The sequence below is a fragment of the Physeter macrocephalus genome, chromosome 2 (genome assembly GCF_002837175.3).
Source record: "Physeter macrocephalus isolate SW-GA chromosome 2, ASM283717v5, whole genome shotgun sequence".
NCBI classification, from domain to species: domain Eukaryota; kingdom Metazoa; phylum Chordata; class Mammalia; order Artiodactyla; family Physeteridae; genus Physeter; species Physeter macrocephalus.
Genome location: NC_041215.1, coordinates 112,510,024 through 112,529,996, shown reverse-complemented (window position 1 = coordinate 112,529,996; position 19,973 = coordinate 112,510,024). Strand labels below are relative to the sequence as shown.

At 37.0% G+C, this 19,973-nt stretch overlaps 1 protein-coding gene across 3 annotated transcripts in view; it reads right to left on the bottom strand.

Annotated features, from left to right (window-relative positions):
• UNC80 (unc-80 homolog, NALCN channel complex subunit) overlaps positions 1 to 19,973 on the bottom strand; it is a 248,069-nt gene that overhangs the window by 105,381 nt on the left and 122,715 nt on the right. For 2 of the 3 annotated variants that reach the window (XM_024124665.1, XM_024124666.1), the window contains exons 25-27: positions 14,312 to 14,445; positions 9,258 to 9,423; positions 813 to 913 (exon numbers count right to left, since the gene is read on the bottom strand). In XM_024124665.1, the coding sequence (XP_023980433.1) occupies positions 813 to 913; positions 9,258 to 9,423; positions 14,312 to 14,445 (401 nt within the window). Of the gene's footprint in view, positions 1 to 812; positions 914 to 2,854; positions 3,059 to 9,257; positions 9,424 to 14,311; positions 14,446 to 19,973 lie in introns of all 3 variants that reach the window. The other variant, XM_055079011.1, reaches the window with a different exon arrangement.

Sequence of the window (19,973 nt, the reverse complement as noted above, 5' to 3'; positions counted from 1 at the left end):
AGATAGCTAGTGGGAAGCAGCCGCATAGCACAGGGAGATCAGCTCGGTGCTTTGTGTCCACCTAGAGGGGTGGGATAGGGAGGGTGGGAGGGAGACGCAAGAGGGAGGGGATATGGGGATATATGTATATGTATAGCTGATTCACTTTGTTATAAAGCAGAAACTAACACACAATTGTAAAGCAATTATACTCCAATAAAGATGCTAAAAAATTAATAATAATCGTGCTGGCAGTACCCTGCCAGCTGTGGATCTCACGTCATGCTTCCTGACCTTTCTTTTCCTTTCTTTACACCCGGGTCAAACTTTGAACTGTAATCTCTGCCTGGGATTCCCTCCTGCCTGTGCCCTCTGGAGACCCCTTTGAGGTGTGACCTTCATCATCTTAGAATCTCCACGTCCTAGTTTACAATTTGATCTAATACAGACTCAAGACTGACACCGTGACCTTGTTCTCAGCATTTGTGGTGACCTGTATAAAACTGATCATGATGCCTTGCCTTGTGTCACTCAGGCTCTCTTGACCACCAACCTGGCCTGATCCCTCAGGGTTTTTTTCCCTGACTTATATTGACTCACAAGCCAACTATAACAAAGCACCCTTGGTCTTAGATAAGCTTCAAATGAATATAATCCAGCAGAAGACCAATCTTAGTGAGTATCCAGAGGTTCAGCTGAAATAAAAGCCTATCATTTTTCTAATAGGTTGAAACGATGGATGTTTTTAGTATAGTCTTTCATCCTACCTCCACAGATCTTCCCCAATGCCAAAAGAAATTGATCTCAGGGCTCTTTCTGAGATTCCTACTTACATGAAGCCATGACATGTTCCTGTGGTAATTTTCCTCCGTGCCGGCTGTACTCATTCCCTCTGGCTCAATGCTGGGCTCACTTGCACTCCAAGGACTCCCTTCTTCAAAAGAAAAATACCAAGAAAGGTTATATTGTTCTGTCTCCCTGGAGAGCATGTTGCTATGGTATAGTGGTCCATGCTTTTGAATCCTAGGGCAGACTACCATGGCCAATGGGTTACAGGGCATAGCATCGGCTTTAGTGGAGTAATATTAATAGAAGCTGTTCCCTTCACCACCAGCTGAGCTGGCAATTACAAAGACATTTATGATCTCTGTTACGGTGGCTTCCATTTTGAGATATGGGAGCAGAGAAGAAGAACAGAGTCAAGTCCTTGAATTGCTGAGATGAGCAAGTTTTTGGTTGTGTGCCCAAATCCATTCCAGACTGCGCAGACCCCGCAGGTGTAGTTAAGTAGGGACACCAACCAACCTGCAGTGGCCACAAAGGGTGCTGCTACCTCCACTGCTGCTGTGACTATGGCTAGTCCACTGCTTTTAACACCACCTGGCTTTGCTATTAGAGCTATTTCAAAGATGGGTGGTGCCTTGGAAAAACTAAGGGAATTTGGAAGTAACTGTGCCCAACTGTGGACAACCTTTGTCCACACTCGTCTCTGTAGAAAACTGTGAAGGAGACATGTCACAGGAATTCTCTACTTAGTATACTAGATGACAAAGCTCAAATCTACAAGCTTTTCTGGGTATTTTCTATGACAAAACTATGCTTCTAGCTTGGATAGTTCGACTTAACTGGCTAGGCTACATTGATCAATTTAAATAATTAATTCAAATAATATTTTCCCCCAAACTAACTGATGATACTCTTACAGCTCACACCTGTAACAAAAGATGTCATAAGGTTTTTTCTATTGTCTCCTTAAAAAAATAAGCTGAATCTTAACTAACGCATAAATTAGCTATTTTCAAAGGCAAGGGTGGGTAGGTGTAGAAACATTTTCTATTTTAAACTCTCTTTGATTAAATATACTCAGCTTCTGTTTCCGCAGGCTAGATTGATAATTTATCCACATTTCCTGACTGACTTCTGAAACAACTTATTTAGAAAGAAGAGTTTTACACTTTGGTTTTCATATAGGGACTGAAAGGCAAAGAATATGCACTTCAATTTCTAACCTAACAATTAAATTCTAGGCAGCTGGTGAGTCCTATCAGCAAGCCTGCTTAATCTTTTTCTTGTCTACTAAGATGATGATGAGAGCCCATAGGACTAACACATTTTGGGATTCAGAGTCTCTTTGGGTCCTATAGAGACAATCTACAACTCTGATTGTATATAAAGCTTATTCTCAGGAGTTTAACATACTTTACAATCATCCCTAATTTATCTTTAGAGCATCCTTTCACAGTAGGCAAGGAGTACACAGAATTATTCTCATTGGGTAGCTGGGGAAAACAAATCCCTGAGAAGTTAAGTGACTTGCTGAAGGTCACTAATTGTTAGATGTGGACAATCTTTCCTTTCTGAAATTTTGGTTGTTTTTACTGGGAAATAGAGACTTTAGTTTATAAAAGACTTTAAGCCAGCTATTCCCAAGGGAATCGCTACATTTTGCTTTAAATGTCTTGACCAGAAGAATAAAGGCACAAAGATCTAGATTTCAAAAAACTGTCCTTGTCATTAAAATGTTTTCTTTCCCTACTGTAGACTCCATATGCTCCCTGCTCAAGCTGTGGTCCTTGAACCAGCAGCATCAACTTTACCAGGAAGCTTGTTAAAAGCGTAGAATCTCAGGCTCCCATCCCAGAGATGCTGAATCAGGATCTGCATTTTAACAAGCTCCCAGCTGACCCTGTGCACAGTAAGGCTGGAGCAGCCCTGCTCTGGAGGGCAACATAGCTTATGGACTAAACGAGTCCTCTAACCTATGACTCTGCCCTCCATCTACTGATGTATAAGAAAGTAGACTTGAGCTGCTTGGGGATTTGCGCTCTGTCTTCCTACCCCCCACGTCCCTGCGCAGCCCACTCCTCTATGTTACCTAGGTCAGTGACAGTGTCCCTGCTCTGGGACAGCTGCAGCTCCTCAGCCTCAGACTCTGAGTCCTGCCGTGATAACTTGCTGCTCTTTAAGCTGCCGACCCGGCGAATGCTGGACAAGGAACCCCCCTTCTTCACCTGGAAACTGCGGGTTCCTTTAATCTGGAGCAGGCGGGAACCTCCTATCCTGATCTTCCTGCTGGGAACTGTATTAAAAGAATAAAATAGGGCTTTTTCCCCCTTAGCTCTCCCCAGCCAGCGTTAGAGCCAAGCTCTCCCCAACTTGTCCCTGAACAGCCTCCTCTCTGCTGGCCAGGATGAGCAGCATGTCTGGACAAGGAGCTTCTCCCAAGCCCCAAGTCAGGCGGCTTTGTTAGGCGGGCAGGAGGCTGGGTCCACCACGAAGGGCTGGTGCAGCTTCTTTCTTGGACACACAGCTCATCAGTGCTGGGAACAACCTGCTCTCTCTCTGGCCCAGAATTCACAAGCATGAGCGCGCCCTCGCCACGGAGTCCTCCGGGACTGTTAGTACGTTCACACAGCATCGTTGCTTGATTCAGCAGAACCACCAACCATTTGTTTTTGTTTTTCTTTTGAAATGGGACTGACAGACTTATGTGAGTTAGGGAAACCCCTTCATTTGGGAATACCTCATTAAGAAATAAAAACAAGAGGTGCTTCTCTCTCCAACAGTCAGCAGTGGGCTCCGCTCAGCTCCTCAGCAAAGTCACTAAAAGATGTTTGCAGTGGGGTGCTTTGGGTGAACATGAGTGTGAAATGGTTCCATTTTCAATGCACCTAATGATTTCATAGCATCCTCCTCTCAGTCAAAAGGTTGGGTGAGATATGAGTCCAAAAGTTGCAACACCCTGAATCAACCTTACAGTCTACATGAACCAAAAAGAACATGCATTACTCCTCTTTAGTGTTCTGGAAGAAACAGTCATCAGTGAGGAAAATAAAAGGGTAAACGAAACACGTTCAACTTGAAACCTACATTTTAACCAAAAGCATCCACATTTCCCATAGTCATATCCACACCTCCTTCTTTTTCTTTTGAGGACTTGGTGTTGTCACACATTGATATTGTAAGGGTGATTTTGAAAGTTTTTAGGGCTTCAAGTGATTATCAGGAAGGGGGTGTTTTTGTAAGGCTTCCTTCTTAAGACATGAACAAGATTTCTTACTAATTATTTAAGGCACAGCTATTAATATTTTAGTGCCAATCAGGAAGACTGCATTTTAGTCTCAAGTTTCTCACTCACAGGAGAGTTAGTCTGTGATAGAACTCATACAGCTCCATAAAATGTTAATTAGTGCCATATAAAGGAGTCTAGATTCCTGTTGAATAATGTGAAATGTTTAATCTCTGATTTACTCTTATGACTGAGAAAGACTAAAATTATCACCACTCAGCTGGCAAAGGCTTCATGGAGCTCCGTGAACACACCTGGATAGAATTTCACATCTAGACAGAAATTCTCACAGCACAGTTGAATACAGCCCACAAAGACCATAATGCTCTATTTTAGTTATAGCGCAAAACTCATCCACTGTATTTTTCAGTGTTATTTTTAGGTATATTTGAGACTTTATGACTTATCTGAAATGCATTTGAAACCAAATATACTTATCATTTTTAATGACTATTAATACAATTTATGTCAAAATAGATTGGGAAGTAGAGAAAAGATTAAAGAAATAATTTAAAAATTTTTACAGAGGCACACTTTGGCATTCTTTGCCTGATTTCATGATATTTTTCAGCCTACAAGTACAGCAAAATAACCCCGGATTAATATGACATGAAAAAAAATTTAATTTTGAGAAACTGTTCTATCACCAAAGATAACTGGAGACATTTTATAGCACTGAAAAAAATAATGTTCAGAATTATGGCATTGGTTATTTACAAAGGACATAATATAGTTAGAATTCAGATTTGGTTAAGTACATGAAAGACATCAGTTGAGATTCTACATCACTGAAGTTTATCCTTTATCTCCATGACAATGAGAACTAGTATGAAAGTAAAACAAATTCATCTACATTAGATAAAACATCTCTTTTCCCTTTTCTCTTACACCGCATATATCCATCAGCAAGTCCTGCTGATTCAACACTTCAAAATAGCATAGGATTTTGAAAAGCCCTGTCACCTATTCCCTAGACTAATATAACTACCAAACTGCTTGCTCTTACCCCCACTCCAACAGCTTGATTCATCTTTTAAATACATAAATCATAAATACAAATATTATATCACTTTTCTGGTCAAAACCTGACAACAACTCTCAGACACATTTAAATAGAATTAAATTTTGAACCATATCTACAGACCCTATTTATTTGCCCTTTGCCTGACCCTCTCTCCTACCGCTCTTCCCGCAACTCATTCTGTTGCAACCTTGTTGTCCTTTTTGCCCTTCTTCACATGCTCCAAGTTCATTCCTGCATTGGAGCCTTGTTCTCACTGTTGTCTCTGTTTGGAAGACTCTTCTCTCAGCCCTTCAAATGACTGGATCCTTGACATCACGCAAGTCTCAGCTCAATGTCACTTAGAACTACAATCCTTCCTACTTCAGGTCACTACCAATTCTCTGACCCTAACTTGTTTTCTTCATACTACTTATCCCTACTTGAAAGTCCAGAATTTAATGTTATTCACTATTAAATTATTAACTATTAGCTAATATAAACTAAAATACATGCAGGAAATTTTCCCTGTTCATTGTTGTTTTCTAGGAACCTGTAATAGTGCCTGGTATACAACAGGTGCTCAATATATGACTGTTGAGTGATCACACATGTCTCGGTGTCTGTATTCTGGAATGCCAGTCTTAGTTTGTATCTGGAATATGGATAAAATGATCTGACAGATCTTGCTTGGAGATTTTAGGCAGACATTTTTAGTTCTAAGGATTATTTCATGTTAGTTTTCCTTTGTAGAATCCAAATTGTCCTCAAGTTGTTTATTTCAAGAACTGACATTTTTAGATGTTATACAAACAGATGGTATGAAATTTTAAATAAAATTTTAATAATCTGAGTTAGCAGGGACCCTGTGGTCCCCATTTTCACATCGGCTTTAGCATCTGGTATCAGCTTATTAAAAGGATTAAGGAATATTTAGGAATCTTCAGGAAGTTTCTTGCCAACTGGTAAAGGACATTTTAAGAATATGTTCTCATTTTATCTATACTTTTAGTTTTCTGCTCCTAATTTATTAAATAACTTTCATGTAATTACATAGCCATTCTATGAGGAGAAAAATTATTAAGTATTTGTGTGTTTGAATATTAAAGGCAATTTACATAAATGATAATCATGAAATTATGTGTTCTTAAAAATTAATCTGAGGTTTTATTTTTTTAAATGGTGTAGAATTTACTGTGCTGAAATTTGACCATGTCAGTATTAGCAATTTTTATTTCAACTACTTTAAATAATAACTAACATAATAATTTTGAATGGGAAAAAATCCCTGTGGGATATGTTTAAAAGATGGGAGCTTCACAGAATCATGGACATAGAGAACAGAATGGTGGTTGCCAAGGGGGAGAGGGTTGGAGGAGGGATGGCGTGGGAGGCTGGGGTTAGCAGTTGTAAGCTATTATATATAGAATGGATAAACAACAAGGTCCTACTGTATAGCACAGAGGACGATACTCAATATCCTATAATAAACCATAATGGAAAAGAAGATAAAAAAGAATGTACATATATGTATAACTGAACCACTTTGCTGTACAGCAGAAATTAAGGCAACATTGTAAATCAACTATACTTCAATTTTAAAAATATTGATAAAAAAGAAGGACGTTTCTCATCATATGCAGTCATCCTTGTCAGAAGTAGTAGTATTTGAATAAATCTTGACTTGATACCTCTTCATACTCAGAAACTGCTAAAATTTGGCTAATCCTTCCTGCAACATGGCTTCTGTTCACCATAAATTCAACACAATATGATATAATAATTATTTGCATTTTTAAAATGTTGTGACAACAATCTGATCTTGAAATATCAAATTTTTTTTCCAGAATATATCCATTCTTTACAAAATTTTAAATATTTTAAATATGTTGTGTTTTCTTTATCTAGGGCTATTCCTTTTTTAAAAAACATATATATATTCTTTTTCAGATTATTTTCCATTATTGGTTGTTACAAGATATTGAGTTTCTTCCCTGTGCTATATAGTAAGTCCTTGTTGTTTACCTCTTTTATATATAGTAGTGTGTATATATTAATCCCAAACTCTTAAGTTGTCTCTCCGCCCCACCCCCACCATCCCCTGTGGTAACCACAAGTTTGTTTTTCTATGTCTGTGAGTCTATTTCTGCTTTGTGAATAAGTTCATTTGTATCATATTTTAAGATTCCACATATAAGTGATATTGTATGATATTTGTCTTTCTCGGTCTTCACTTAATATGATAATCTCTAGGTCCATCTATGTTGCTGCAAAAAGCATTTCGTTCTTTTTTATGGCCAAGTAATATTCCATTGTTTGTATATGTATATATATATATATATATATACACACAAACACACACATCCCACATCTTCTTTATCTATTCATCTGTTGATGAACATTTAGGTTGCTTCCATGTCTTGGCTATTGTAAATAGTGCTGCTATGAACATTGGGGTGCATGTATCTTTTCTAATTAGTTTTCTCCAGATATATGCCCAGGAATGGGATTGCTGGATCATATGGTAATTATTTTTAGTTTTTCAAGGGACCGCCATACTGTTCTTCATAGTGGCTACACCAATTTACATTCCCACCAACAATGTAGGAAGTTTCCTTTTTCTCCACACCCTCTTCGGCATTTATCATTTGTAGACTTTTTAACGATGGCCATTCTGACTTGTGTGAGGTAATACCTCACTGTAGTTTTGATATGCATTTATCTAATAATTAGTGATATTGAGCATCTTTTTATGTGCCTGTTGGCCATGCCTTTCTTGGAGAAATGTCTATTTAAGTCTCCTGTAGGGCTATGTCTTTTGAGAATCATGCATTCCTTAAACTACCAAACATTTATGGAGTCACTGTCTGCAGAAAATATACCAATGGATAAAACTGTCTCTGACTCTTTTTACAAATACGCTGTTTTCTAATGGAATTCATTAGAAAAACATTGAAGGGTAATGAAACTTAAGAAAATAGAAAAATCAGATAGAGAAGTTAACAGTTTAAAGGAGCCTTTAAAGAGCAACTTAACTTTGCAATCTGTAACTCATATTTAGGATTTTCTGCATGGATTTTAATCTATATGCTCATGATACAAATTTAAAAAACCAATGATGACAATTATTTATTGTGTCCTAATTAGGTATCTGGTACTGAGTTTATGTTTTACTTGCACTGTCTCTTTTAAAGCTTTCAACATTCCAATGTGGTAGGTGTTATTAATCTAATTTTACAGGGAAGAAAACTGGCTTAGAAGGTAAGCAACTTGGACAAAGTCACATAACTACTTTATCTCACCATTTTAAGATGCACATTTTTTTACATTTGAACATCTCTGAAATTGAGATTTGGCTTACAACTGATGACATCTTAAGATCACTAGAGCCAGGTGGCAGTTGTGACACATTTGCTATTGCTTGTGTCCATGTGAATATCTAAAGCACCAGCAACAAAATGTACAAAATGGGTGCCAGTGTCTTTTAAGTCCCAGGAACCAAATGATAGTTGGGTGGAGGAGTGGGTGGGATGGTAAGTCAGATGTGTTTGGGAACATTCCTGAAGCAGGGACTGAAGGTAGGCTAGCTTAATACAGTTGCATGTTGGCTTGTGTGACTATCACCAATAGCTTTACTTCTTTTACAGATTCATTTAAGAAACGATGTATTACTAACACAGAGGACATTATCATATATAAAAACACAGACACTGACAATTCTGAGTTGAAAAGAGATTAAGAATTTGAACTCTGAATTGAAGATGGTTTAGAAAACCTTTAACCAGTTTACCTGGCTGCACAAAGAATGATATAGACCGATAATAAAAATCTACATCTAATTACGTCTGAAAGTCCTCTTTCAGTAAGAATAAAGCACAAATTAAGTGATAAGAGAGTATTGCCTAAGAGCTGAACGGGGAGTAGTTTTCCTTTCTCATTGGTATATACAATAATGGTTCATCTTACAACTGATGCCATCTTAGATTCAATGCGATATGGAGAATTGCTGAGCTGGAATTAGAGTCGCTCTGACTGCAGAGTCCAACTCCTAACTAGCATGATTGCCTACCTCCTTGAGTCAACACTGTTAGTACTGTACAGAGCCAACAGTTTTGGACTTCTTTCAGTGCACAATTCTGCAGTTTAGACCCGAGACCAAATATCCCATGAGAAACCCTGCAATGTGAATTAATTTTTGCTTATCCATACCTTTCTTCTCCTCAGCACCTGCATCTGATTTGAGGGTGTGGCTACTACTGTGAAGGGAATCTTTTGAGTCTTCATTTTCGTCCAGGACACCAGCAAAGCTGATCTTCCTCTCGTATCTGTGCCGGTCCAACTCAGGATCCAAACGAAGTCTGCAGCTCTCCAAGTCCTGAAATGTCAGTGAGGGGCACGTGAATGCTGGCATCTCCCCAGCACTGCATTGGTCTTCTGGCAAACCTCCCTCCGTTTTAAGCTGCACACAACAGCATTTAAACAGCCAAATTTCCCTCTGTCTAATGCCAGGTTTAGACTGGGGTCATGAAAATCTTTTCCTTAAGCCACAGGTTAAGGATTCAGTCTCACAAGACTGTCCCCACTTCAGACATCAGTTGTAAGCCCAAGTTGTTACCTGTGCTTCTAACCAACCAGTTATAAATTGAAGGTTCCAACAACACCCCTCCTCAGGTTCAATTAATTTGCTAGGGGGGCTCACAGAACTCAGAGAAATATTTTGCTTACTAGATCACTGGTTTATCATTAAAGGATATAATCAGCAACAGCTAGATGGAAGACATGCACAGGCCAAGGTATGGGGTAATGGTGCCAAGCTTCCATGCCCTCTTCAAGGGCAGCGCACTCCCCAGTCTTCACGTGTTCACCAACCAGAAGCTCTCCAAACCCTGTTCTTTTGGGTCTTTATGGAGGCTTCATTACATAGGCATGATTGATTAAATCGTTGTCACCTGGAGGTGAGGGGTGGGGCTGAAAGTTTCAATTTTCTAATTATTTGGTTGGTTCATCTGGTGACCAGCTGATCCTTAGGTAATCTAGAGGCATTCTACAAGTCACCTCTTAACATAACAAAAGACACCTTGATCACCCTCGTACCCAAGAAATTCCAAGGATTTTAGGAGCACTGTGCCAGAAACAAGGATGAAGACCAAACATATATTTTTATCATAAATCACAATATTACACAACAGAAGTAGAAAACGAATACCAAGGTGATGTTGGAGTTAAATCCTGAGGATTAAGTAAAGTTAGCTCGGCAAACTGGTAGGGAAAGGCAGTTCAGGCTTAAGAAACCTCAGGTGTAATGGCCAGAGGCTCAAAACAGGATCATGCATTGGAGGAATCTCTCACTCTCTCTTAGGAAGACTTCATGATCCCATAACTGAAAATAAGCCTTGGGGAGTGTAAGTATTTAGTAGGAGTTTGGCCTGTGAGGCCCCAGTGTGGACATTTGACCTGTTCTGTAAATGGAGACTCGCTCACACTGAAGATCATAATTAATCATTAATCTATGAAGCACTTTCAGACTTGATAAATGAAAAATATATAAAATGCTAACTTTATTTTTATACAGCATTTTTTCTAATTATGACATAATAATCCCTCAGATTCAAGTAGTCTGAAAAACAAAAAATATTTTGAAAAACCCAGTTTGTACCAAGATTAAAATCTTATGCTTTTAACTATTATTAATAAATGAAACTTTAGACTCTACATATTGTTTCTTCTTTTCCCTTTGAATTAAGGACAGACGTTATACTTTGGTACTCAGAAAATTATATCACATCTAGAAAAATAAGGAACCACATGGAGTCTATTTAACATTGTCAAAAATATTCTAGGAATATAACTGTTTCTCTGAAATTAATCCCTTTTAGGAAAAAAAATAACCTAACTACTTTCCATTTTGGTAGCCAAATTTAATTAAATAAGTTTCTTAGGTGGGACAAAAAGTAATAAAATAACAATTCTGATTCTCAAAAGTAGTTATCTCTTCCAACTTCTTGTATCTACTAGTCAAAATCCTACTTATCTTTCAAAGTTACATTCAAATGTGATCTCATCCAGGAAGGTTCTTCAGAATTTTCCAGTCCCTTCTTTGGCCAACCCTGGCCCTCTGCTCCTTTCTTAAGTGTGCTGTTTATGTGTTGGTTCTCCTGTTACAATATAGTCATCTCTGCATCACCCCCACTCCCACCTCTGCATCCATCACACCACCTTGCTCACAGCCTTACTCTCAAATATTCATCAGTCTACTCTTCATATATGTGAACTGTGCTTTGCTTCTGATTCTTTAACTTTAGGAGCATTTGGAATCCAGCAGTATATTCTTTATAACCTGACTTGTTAAACCCAGTTGATACAGTTGGTACAGCTTCTAGCACAATCTTGTACAAAAGCATCCAATATGTTGTTTTCCCTAATGAGTGAATACAGATGTACAGAGACTTCCTTACGGCCTTTTACTATATTATTATGGACTCGTCTTGGTGTTGGATGGGAATTAATTTGTTTAATTCCATGTTGCTTGGTCATCAGTTATTGGTTTTACTAATTCAACAGGAAAACATTTTAATAGAGCAGCAGTTTTATAGACAAAATTCTCTAAAAAATATTTGTTTTCAAGTTTGGAAGTTAACAATCAGAGAAAAATTGATTGTTATGCTTTTTATGATAAATCTTATAAAAATGCTTTTTCCTTTATTATTTATCTGTATGGTTCATAAAGAGTGAATAAAAATGCTACCAGAAGTTGTTTTTTGGGGGGGGGAAACACATTAAGTTGCATCTAGGGATCTATCTGGGAAACAATTTGTTAAGTTGGTAAAAATATGTTTTTAGCGACATTTTAAACCCTTTTGATATCATTTTTCCTTTTCTCTTACCATCATTCCCCACCAAACCAGTGAGTGGTCTCCTGAGATTTCCTGACCCTATCAAATTAACCTTTAATTACTGTATTTTAGGCTCTTTTGCTTTCTCTTCCACACTTTGGATATAACTAGGACTTTTTCAAGCAAACAAATATTTCACAGGGAAATCTCTTTTATCTTGGAAATGGCCTTATGACATTTCTATCAGAAAGACTTTTTCTTGGTAGAAAGTTTATGTTCCCTATCTTCTCCCATCCTCAAATCTCAGATCCCAGAATATTTATAGCTTCTAATGTGATTATTTTTCTGGCTTATACTTTTATTATTCTGTACATTAGGGTAGTTATTTATTTTTACTGCTGTTAAAAATGTTACTGAATTAATAAAACATCCCAAAGATCTATAAATACTCTTACAGCAAGTGCTTTGTTAAAACTTTAGAATATTTCATTTTGATGGTATTTATGCTTAGCCTGTTAGATTCACCATTTAGTACAATTTCTTAAAAAAACTATTTCAAGCATTTATAGCTTCTGTGTTGGCAAAACAGTTTTATGATACTGTTTTTTCTACAATAGTTAAAAAATGTGATTTGAGTTTTCTTTATCATCAACTGTAGTTAGATAGGTTAAACATGAGAAAGCATCTTTCCCATTTATTTTATAAAGGTCACATCCCAATACAATATATGAACCTATACTTGACAATGAAAATCCTAGCTTAATGAATAAAAGATTTGTGAGACCTAGTTAAAGGCAATGAAAAATGTCCTCTTATTAACTGAATGACTGCAGCCTCTGTTTTAGTTTAATTTCTTGGCATTTTCTCTGAGACAGCCAGTTGATTATACAGTCATTTTTAAAAGATTTGATTAATTTTTTAAAAAATGAAATTTGTTATAGTAATAAAGGATATTAAACTATAGCTTTATAGTGTTGAAAGAAAGAACAAAAATAAGTGACTCAAACTTCAAGATTCTTATGTTTTTAAATCATAATAGGTCAAAATGGGGACCGTTAAAAATCTGTAAATTTAAAAGTAGATGTGTTTCTGTGCTTTTATGAAGACTTTGGTATAATTAGAATGTTGATAGAATAACACCGACAGAGGCCTACAGATCAGACTTGACTTTAAACTAAACACGTGTTAAGTGGCAGCCTTGATTTGATTTTATAGAATAGTCTCAATATAATAGTGAAGGTGACAATTAAGAAAAATCAACGTTCAGGATAACATGAAATTAAATAAGGGAAGTAAGAAGAACTCTCTTTTTCAGTATTTAAAGGGTACAGTTTCACACCCATATGTTGGTATGTTTCTCTTGAAAACATATTTTACCTATAAATATTTCCATTCTATGTTTTAGAGTGTGAGGAAACAGGCTGTCCAGACATTGGAAAATCAGAGTTAGAGGCACTGCTCAGGAATACCAGAGCACTGACTTTTTTGTCCCATTCCCTCCCCTACCTGCCCTCAGGAACTAGGTTATGGCCTTGTTCGTGCTGAGTTTGGTCAAAAAAGCAGGAGAGCTGGTGGATTGTAAAATTCACCTAAATGGAACCACGCAGATTGTTAGTGTACCAATTTTTCTGGTAGAATAGTGTAAATCTGTGTAAAGGGGGAAAAAAGAGAATTTGGTTCCTCAGATCTGGCTGGATAATGCCTATGACAAAAGAACAACCAGAAACTTGGTGCCTGTTAGGGAACAAAGCACCAAGGAAAATGGGCTCTGAGGTGTGCCTCTGTCCCAAATGCTCTGTGATGACTCCTGGCTCTTGTTAGAATTTGTATCCTAAATTAAATAAATCAGACCCTGATGGTACAGGACTGTGTGTGTATGTGTGTGTGCCTGTGTGTGCCTGTTTCCATGTGCACATGCGTGTGTGCATGCATACATGTTCTTTCTCTGCCTATCCATATCCACAAGAAATGCTGCAGAAATAAAATATATGTTCAGAGACATTTACTTGCTAAAGACTTGAGTCTTTTCGCCCTTAGTTTAAATGAGAAAATTCATTGAAGGCACATGAATTTATGAGTTGTTAGTATGAAAAAAAAATCTATCAGTGATTCCCGGAAAATGCTGGCCATAAAACTCATAGTTTGCAGGGTAAAGGAACCTGGAGGTTCTCAGACATTCCTAGGTTAACTGACAGTGATCAATCAAACGTTTTACCCAGTGGTACTATCTTTAGTGATTTCAAGGTCAATTTTAGTTCTTTTTTTTAATAGATAAGAGATTTTCTTTTTATATATGAAAATCCCTTGGTTGAATTTTTAAACTATGTGATACATTTGGTCATTTGGTATTTGAGGAAATTGTGAATACTCAAAATCTAGCCACATGGTTGGACTCTCCAAGTAGCCTCATTATTAATATGTTTTACGTACCATCAGAGGCTCAGTGCGTGGTCTAGGCAGGCAAGAAAAGGTCTCTCGCAGGAAGGTGGTAATCTCCAGGAGAAGCTGGCATGCTGCCATCTTCAAGGCAAAGGGGCAGCCACATTTAGAGGGGTTCACAGTACCTATGGAATGAAAGAGTTCTTTTACAAGCAAACCAACCAATAAAAAATAGAGAGGCACAGTTTGATGGACATAGCTACACATGTGTAAAATCAAATTTCATATGAGAATGTTACCTATACATGTCTAAAATGAAACTGCAAATGAGGATGTTTCCTATACACATTCAATTTACCTGGTCCCTTTAGCATAATCTATGTATTACAATACACCTCTCTTTTTCTCCATTTTGCAATTCTATAATGAATGCCTCAGTATTAAAATGTCAATCAATAAGAATTAAATTATTCTCCTCAAGGCATCATAGAGTAACAAAATGCAGCTCCACTGGACTGGAAAGCCTTTTAATGAAAACAGAAACAGAAAGCAGTCCTGCCAGATTTTCATATCATTATTCAATCAGATTTAGACAAGGTACAGAGCCGTGAACGAGATTTGGAACTACAAAAATGCTGTCAGCTCACTTTGTGAGAGACGTCTGTCTTGATGTTCTTAGAGCAGTGAAGTTGTTTCAGCTTTAGCCCAGATGTGTTTCTGTAGCACAAACTAGGATTACTTACTTGGTCACCTATATTATACTGTTTATACAAGTTAGCCTGTCATATTAAGGAACAGCTACACTAGAATACCCAAATATTCTCCTTTGCTTTGAAGAACACCAGTCTTTGAATGAGTAAAACATTGCATCCACCATAGACCAACAAATGGATTTCGCTCTAAAGGCAGATAATGGCCAAGGTGACAACAGAGATTTTTAAATCCTCAGGATTAGGTCTCAGATACACGACATCACAAATAATGAAGAAATATATTGATTACTTATCAGTGTTCAGAAAAGAAGACCAAAGTCATGCCTCTCATAAAAGAAACAAAATAGTTATCTATTTCCAGTGAATCAACTTATCACCAATCACTATATCATTACATATTAACCTTCCTAAAAATATCTCTAAAATACTTCCTGTGTATTTGGCATTCTTAATCAAATATAATATATAATTCATGGTTTATATTGATAGTAGGTAGAATTATGGTCTTTCTGAACATATCTGGCTATTTCTTCTCCATGAAAACCATTATATTTTCTACAGAGTACAACGTGGCTGGGGACATTGCCTCTTATTAAGAATGAAAACAACAACCTCCTCTAGAATGCCCAGACTGATACTTGCTTATACCATAATTATTTTTAAAATGCAAAATGAGCTATGTATTGACTTGAAAGTGGAACTAAAGCAGACATTCCAGTCTTATATTCAGTGGAGGCTACATGACTCTAGAAATTGCCTAGATTGCAACTATTTTAAAAAAATAATTGAACACTAAATATTTAGTATAAACTTCCAGATCTGTCCTTGAAATCCTGAGGATATCATTTAGATTCTTCTTGTCAGTTCTATAGACGATGAGCTGGTTTTAGTCCAGGCTCTCTCATAACTATCATCTGAAATATTCTGTTACAATGAACAAGTACTGACTTATAAATAACCTCACCAAAAAACTAATATACCATGCATACCATATTGGCCAATGATACTTATGTGGTCTCATGGAGATATGAGATCATTTTGGCCTATGAAGATACATCCATCTAAGGTTGCTTTGGCTCTTCTCTGTTCTGAAGGACCCCTAGGAGATCCAGGGCAGTTTGGGGATATCTCCTGGCAGGCCTAAACTAGGTTCTGTGATTTCTGGATAATCTTCAAGTCCTCTTACAAATCAGACCCAATACTATGAGTCATTCTAGGATAGCCTAGACTCTTGTGAACTTGAGGGAATCTTTGGGGCCAAATTTCATCATTAGGCTAAAAGACTAATGTCAGAATTTGGTATTTTGTCAACAGCTAAGTCAAGAAGATTTCTCTGATTTGATATGGGCTGAGGAAGAGCAAAATGATGAAAAAATGCAAAAACAAATTACTGGTATGAAAGTGGAAAAGAAGACAATATGTTTTCTGTTATTATTATTTACTTCTGTCCAATGTTATATTCTAGCCATCCTTTTACATTTCATGCCTATAAGGATGAAGTAGGTTTGGTATCACTTAACTAAGGACAATCCATAAGACATCATCAGGGAGTCTGAACTTCAAACCACTAAGGAAGGTCAAAAGGAAGAGGCTTCAATGTCTTCATTAGATAACAATACTAATTCCAAAACTGTACTGACATTTGATATTCCATAAAAGGCAGTGGTACACATACACACAAGCTTGTATGGTATAGGATACACATAGGCACAAAATGGTGTTGAGAAGGATGTTCAGGAATCTCTTTGTCTCTATTCTTCTATGATGGGACTCAATTATACTTTTAATAAATAAGTACAATACATCAAACATTCACAGTTCTAATAATCTGAATCTCAATATTTTAATTTCATGTTAAATATTATAATATACTCTGATTAAATATTTCAATATTTTAGCGATTTGAGAAGCTTTTCACATTTAATTTTATTTGCTCTACCACTTTTTAACTTTATTTATTTATTTAACATCTTTATTGGAGTATAATTACTTTACAATGGTGTGTTAGTTTCTGCTTTATAACAAAGTGAATCGGCTATACATATACATATACTCCCATATCTCCTCCTTCTTGCGTCTCCCTCCCACCCTCCCTATCCCACCCCTCTAGGTGGTCACAAAGCACCGAACTGATCTCCCTGTGCTATGCAGCTGCTTCCCACTAGCTATCTATTTTACATTTGGTAGTGTATATATGTCCATGTCACTATCTCACTTCATGCCAGCTTACACTTCCCCCCACCCTGTGACCTCAAGTCCATCTCTAAGTCTGGGTATTTATTCCTGTCCTGCCCCTAGGTTCTTCAGAACCTTTTTTTTTTTTTTTTTTTAGATTCCATATATATGTGTTAACATATGGTATTTGTTTTTCTCTTTCTGACTTACTTCACTCTGTATGACAGATTCCAGGTCCATCCAGCTCACTACAAATAACTCAATTTCGTTTCTTTTTATGGCTGAGTAATAGTCCATTGTATATATGTGCCACATCTTCTTTATCCATTCATCTCTTGATGGACACTTAGGTTGCTTCCATGTCCTGGTTATTGTAAACAGAGCTGCAATGAACACTGTCATACATGACTCTTCTTGAATTATCGTTTTCTCAGGATATATGCCCTGTAGTGGCATTGCTGTGTCCTATGGTAGTTCTATTTTTAGTTTTTTAAGGAACCTCCATATTGTTCTCCATACTGGTTGTATCAATTTACATTCCCACCAACAGTGCAAGAGGGTTCCCTTTTCTCCACACCCTCTCCAGCATTTATTGTTTCTAGATTTTTTGATGAGGCCATTCTGACTAGTGTAAGGTGATAATTCATTGTAGTTTTGATTTGCTTTTCTCTGATGATTAGTGATGTGAGCATCCTTTCATGTGTTTGTTGGCAATCTGTATATCTTTTTTGGAGACAACAGTGCAAGAGGGTTCCCTTTTCTCCACACCCTCTCCAGCATTTATTGTTTCTAGATTTTTTGATGAGGCCATTCTGACTGGTGTAAGGTGATAATTCATTGTAGTTTTGATTTGCTTTTCTCTGATGATTAGTGATGTGGGCATCCTTTCATGTGTTTGTTGGCAATCTGTATATCTTTTTTGGAGAAATGTCTGTTTAGGTCTTCTGCCCATTTTTGGATATGGTTGTTTGTTTTTTGGATATAGAGCTGCATGAGCTGCTTCTAAATTTTGGAGATTAGTCCTTTGTCAGTTGCTTCATTTGCAAATATTTTCTCCCATCTGAGGGTTGTCTTTTCGTCTTGTTTATGGTTTCTTTTGCTGTGCAAAAGCTTTTAAGTTTCATGAGGTCCCATTTGTTTATTTTTGTTTTTATTTCCATTTCTCTAGGTGGGTCAAAAAGGATCTTGCTGTGATTTATCTCATAGAGTGTTCTGCCTATCTTTTCCTCTAAGAGTTTGATACTGTCTGGCCTTACCTTTAGGTCTTTCATCCATTTTGAGTTTACTTTTGTGTATGGTGTTACGGAATATTCCAATTTCATTCTTTTAAAAGTAGCCGTCCAGTTTTCCCAGCACCTCTTATTGAAGAGGCTGTCCATTCTCCACGGCATGTTCTTGCCTCCCATGTCGTAAATTAGATGACCTTATGTGCGTGGGTTTATCTCTGGGCATTCTATCCTGTTCCATTGATCTATATTTCTGTTTTTGTGCCAGTACCATACTGTCTTGATTACTGTAGCTTTGTGGTATAGTTTGAAGTCAGGGAGCCTGATTCTTCCAACTCCATTTTTCTTTCACAAGGTTGCTTTGGCTATTCGGGGTCTTTTGTGTTTCCATACGAATTGTAAAATTTTTTGTCTAATTCTGTGAAGAATGCCATTGGTAGTTTGATAGGGATTGCCTTGAATCTGTAGATTGCTTTGGGTAGTATAATCATTTTCAAAATGTTGATTCTTCCAATCCAAGAACATGGTATATCTCTCCATCTGTTTGTATGATCTTTAATTTCTTTCATCAGTGTCTTATAGTTCTCTGCATATAGGTCTTTTTTCTCCTTAGGTAGGTTTATTCCTAGGCATTTTATTCTGTTAGTTGCAATGGTAAATGGGAGTGTTTCCTTAATTTCTCTTGCAGATTTTTCATCATTAGTGTATAGGAATGCAAGACATTTCTGTGCATTAATTTTGTATGCTGCTACTTTACCAAATTCCTTGATTAGCTCTAGTAGTTTTCTGTTGGCATCTTTAGGATTCTCTATGTATAGTATTATGTCATCTGCAAACAGTGACAGCTTTACTTCTTTTCCGATTTGGATTCCTTTTATTTCTTCTTTTTCTCTGATTGCTGTGGCTAAAACTTCCAAAACGATGTTGAATAATAGTGGTGAAAGTGGACAACCTTGTCTTGTTCCTGATCTTAGAGTAAATGGTTTCAGTTTTTCACCATTGAGAATGATGTTAACTGTGGGTTTGTTATTTATGGTCTTTATTATATTGAGGTAATTTTCCTCTATGCCTATTTCTGGAGGGTTTTTATCATAAATCACTGTTGAATTTTGTTGAAAACTTTTTCTGCATCTATTGAGATGATCATATGGTTTTTCTCCTTCAATTTGTTAATATGGTTGATCACATTGATTGATTTGAGTATAGTGAAGAATCCTTGCATTCCTAGGATAAATCCCACTTGATCATGGTATATGATCCTTTCAATGTGCTGTTGGATTCTGTTTGCTAGTATTTTGTTGAGACTTTTTGCATCTATGTTCATTGGTGATATTGGCCTGTAGTTTTCCTTTTTTGTGACATCTTTGTCTGGTTTTGGTGTCCAGGTGATGGTGGCCTCATAGAATGAGTTTGGGAGTTTTCCTCCCTCTGCTATATTTTGGCATAGAGGGAACTTACCTCAACATAATAAAAGCCATATATGACAAATCCACAGCCAACATCATTCTCAACAGTGAAAAAGTGAAACCATTTCCACTAACATCAGGAACAAGACAAGGTTGCCCACTCTCACCACTATTATTGAACATAGTTTTGGAA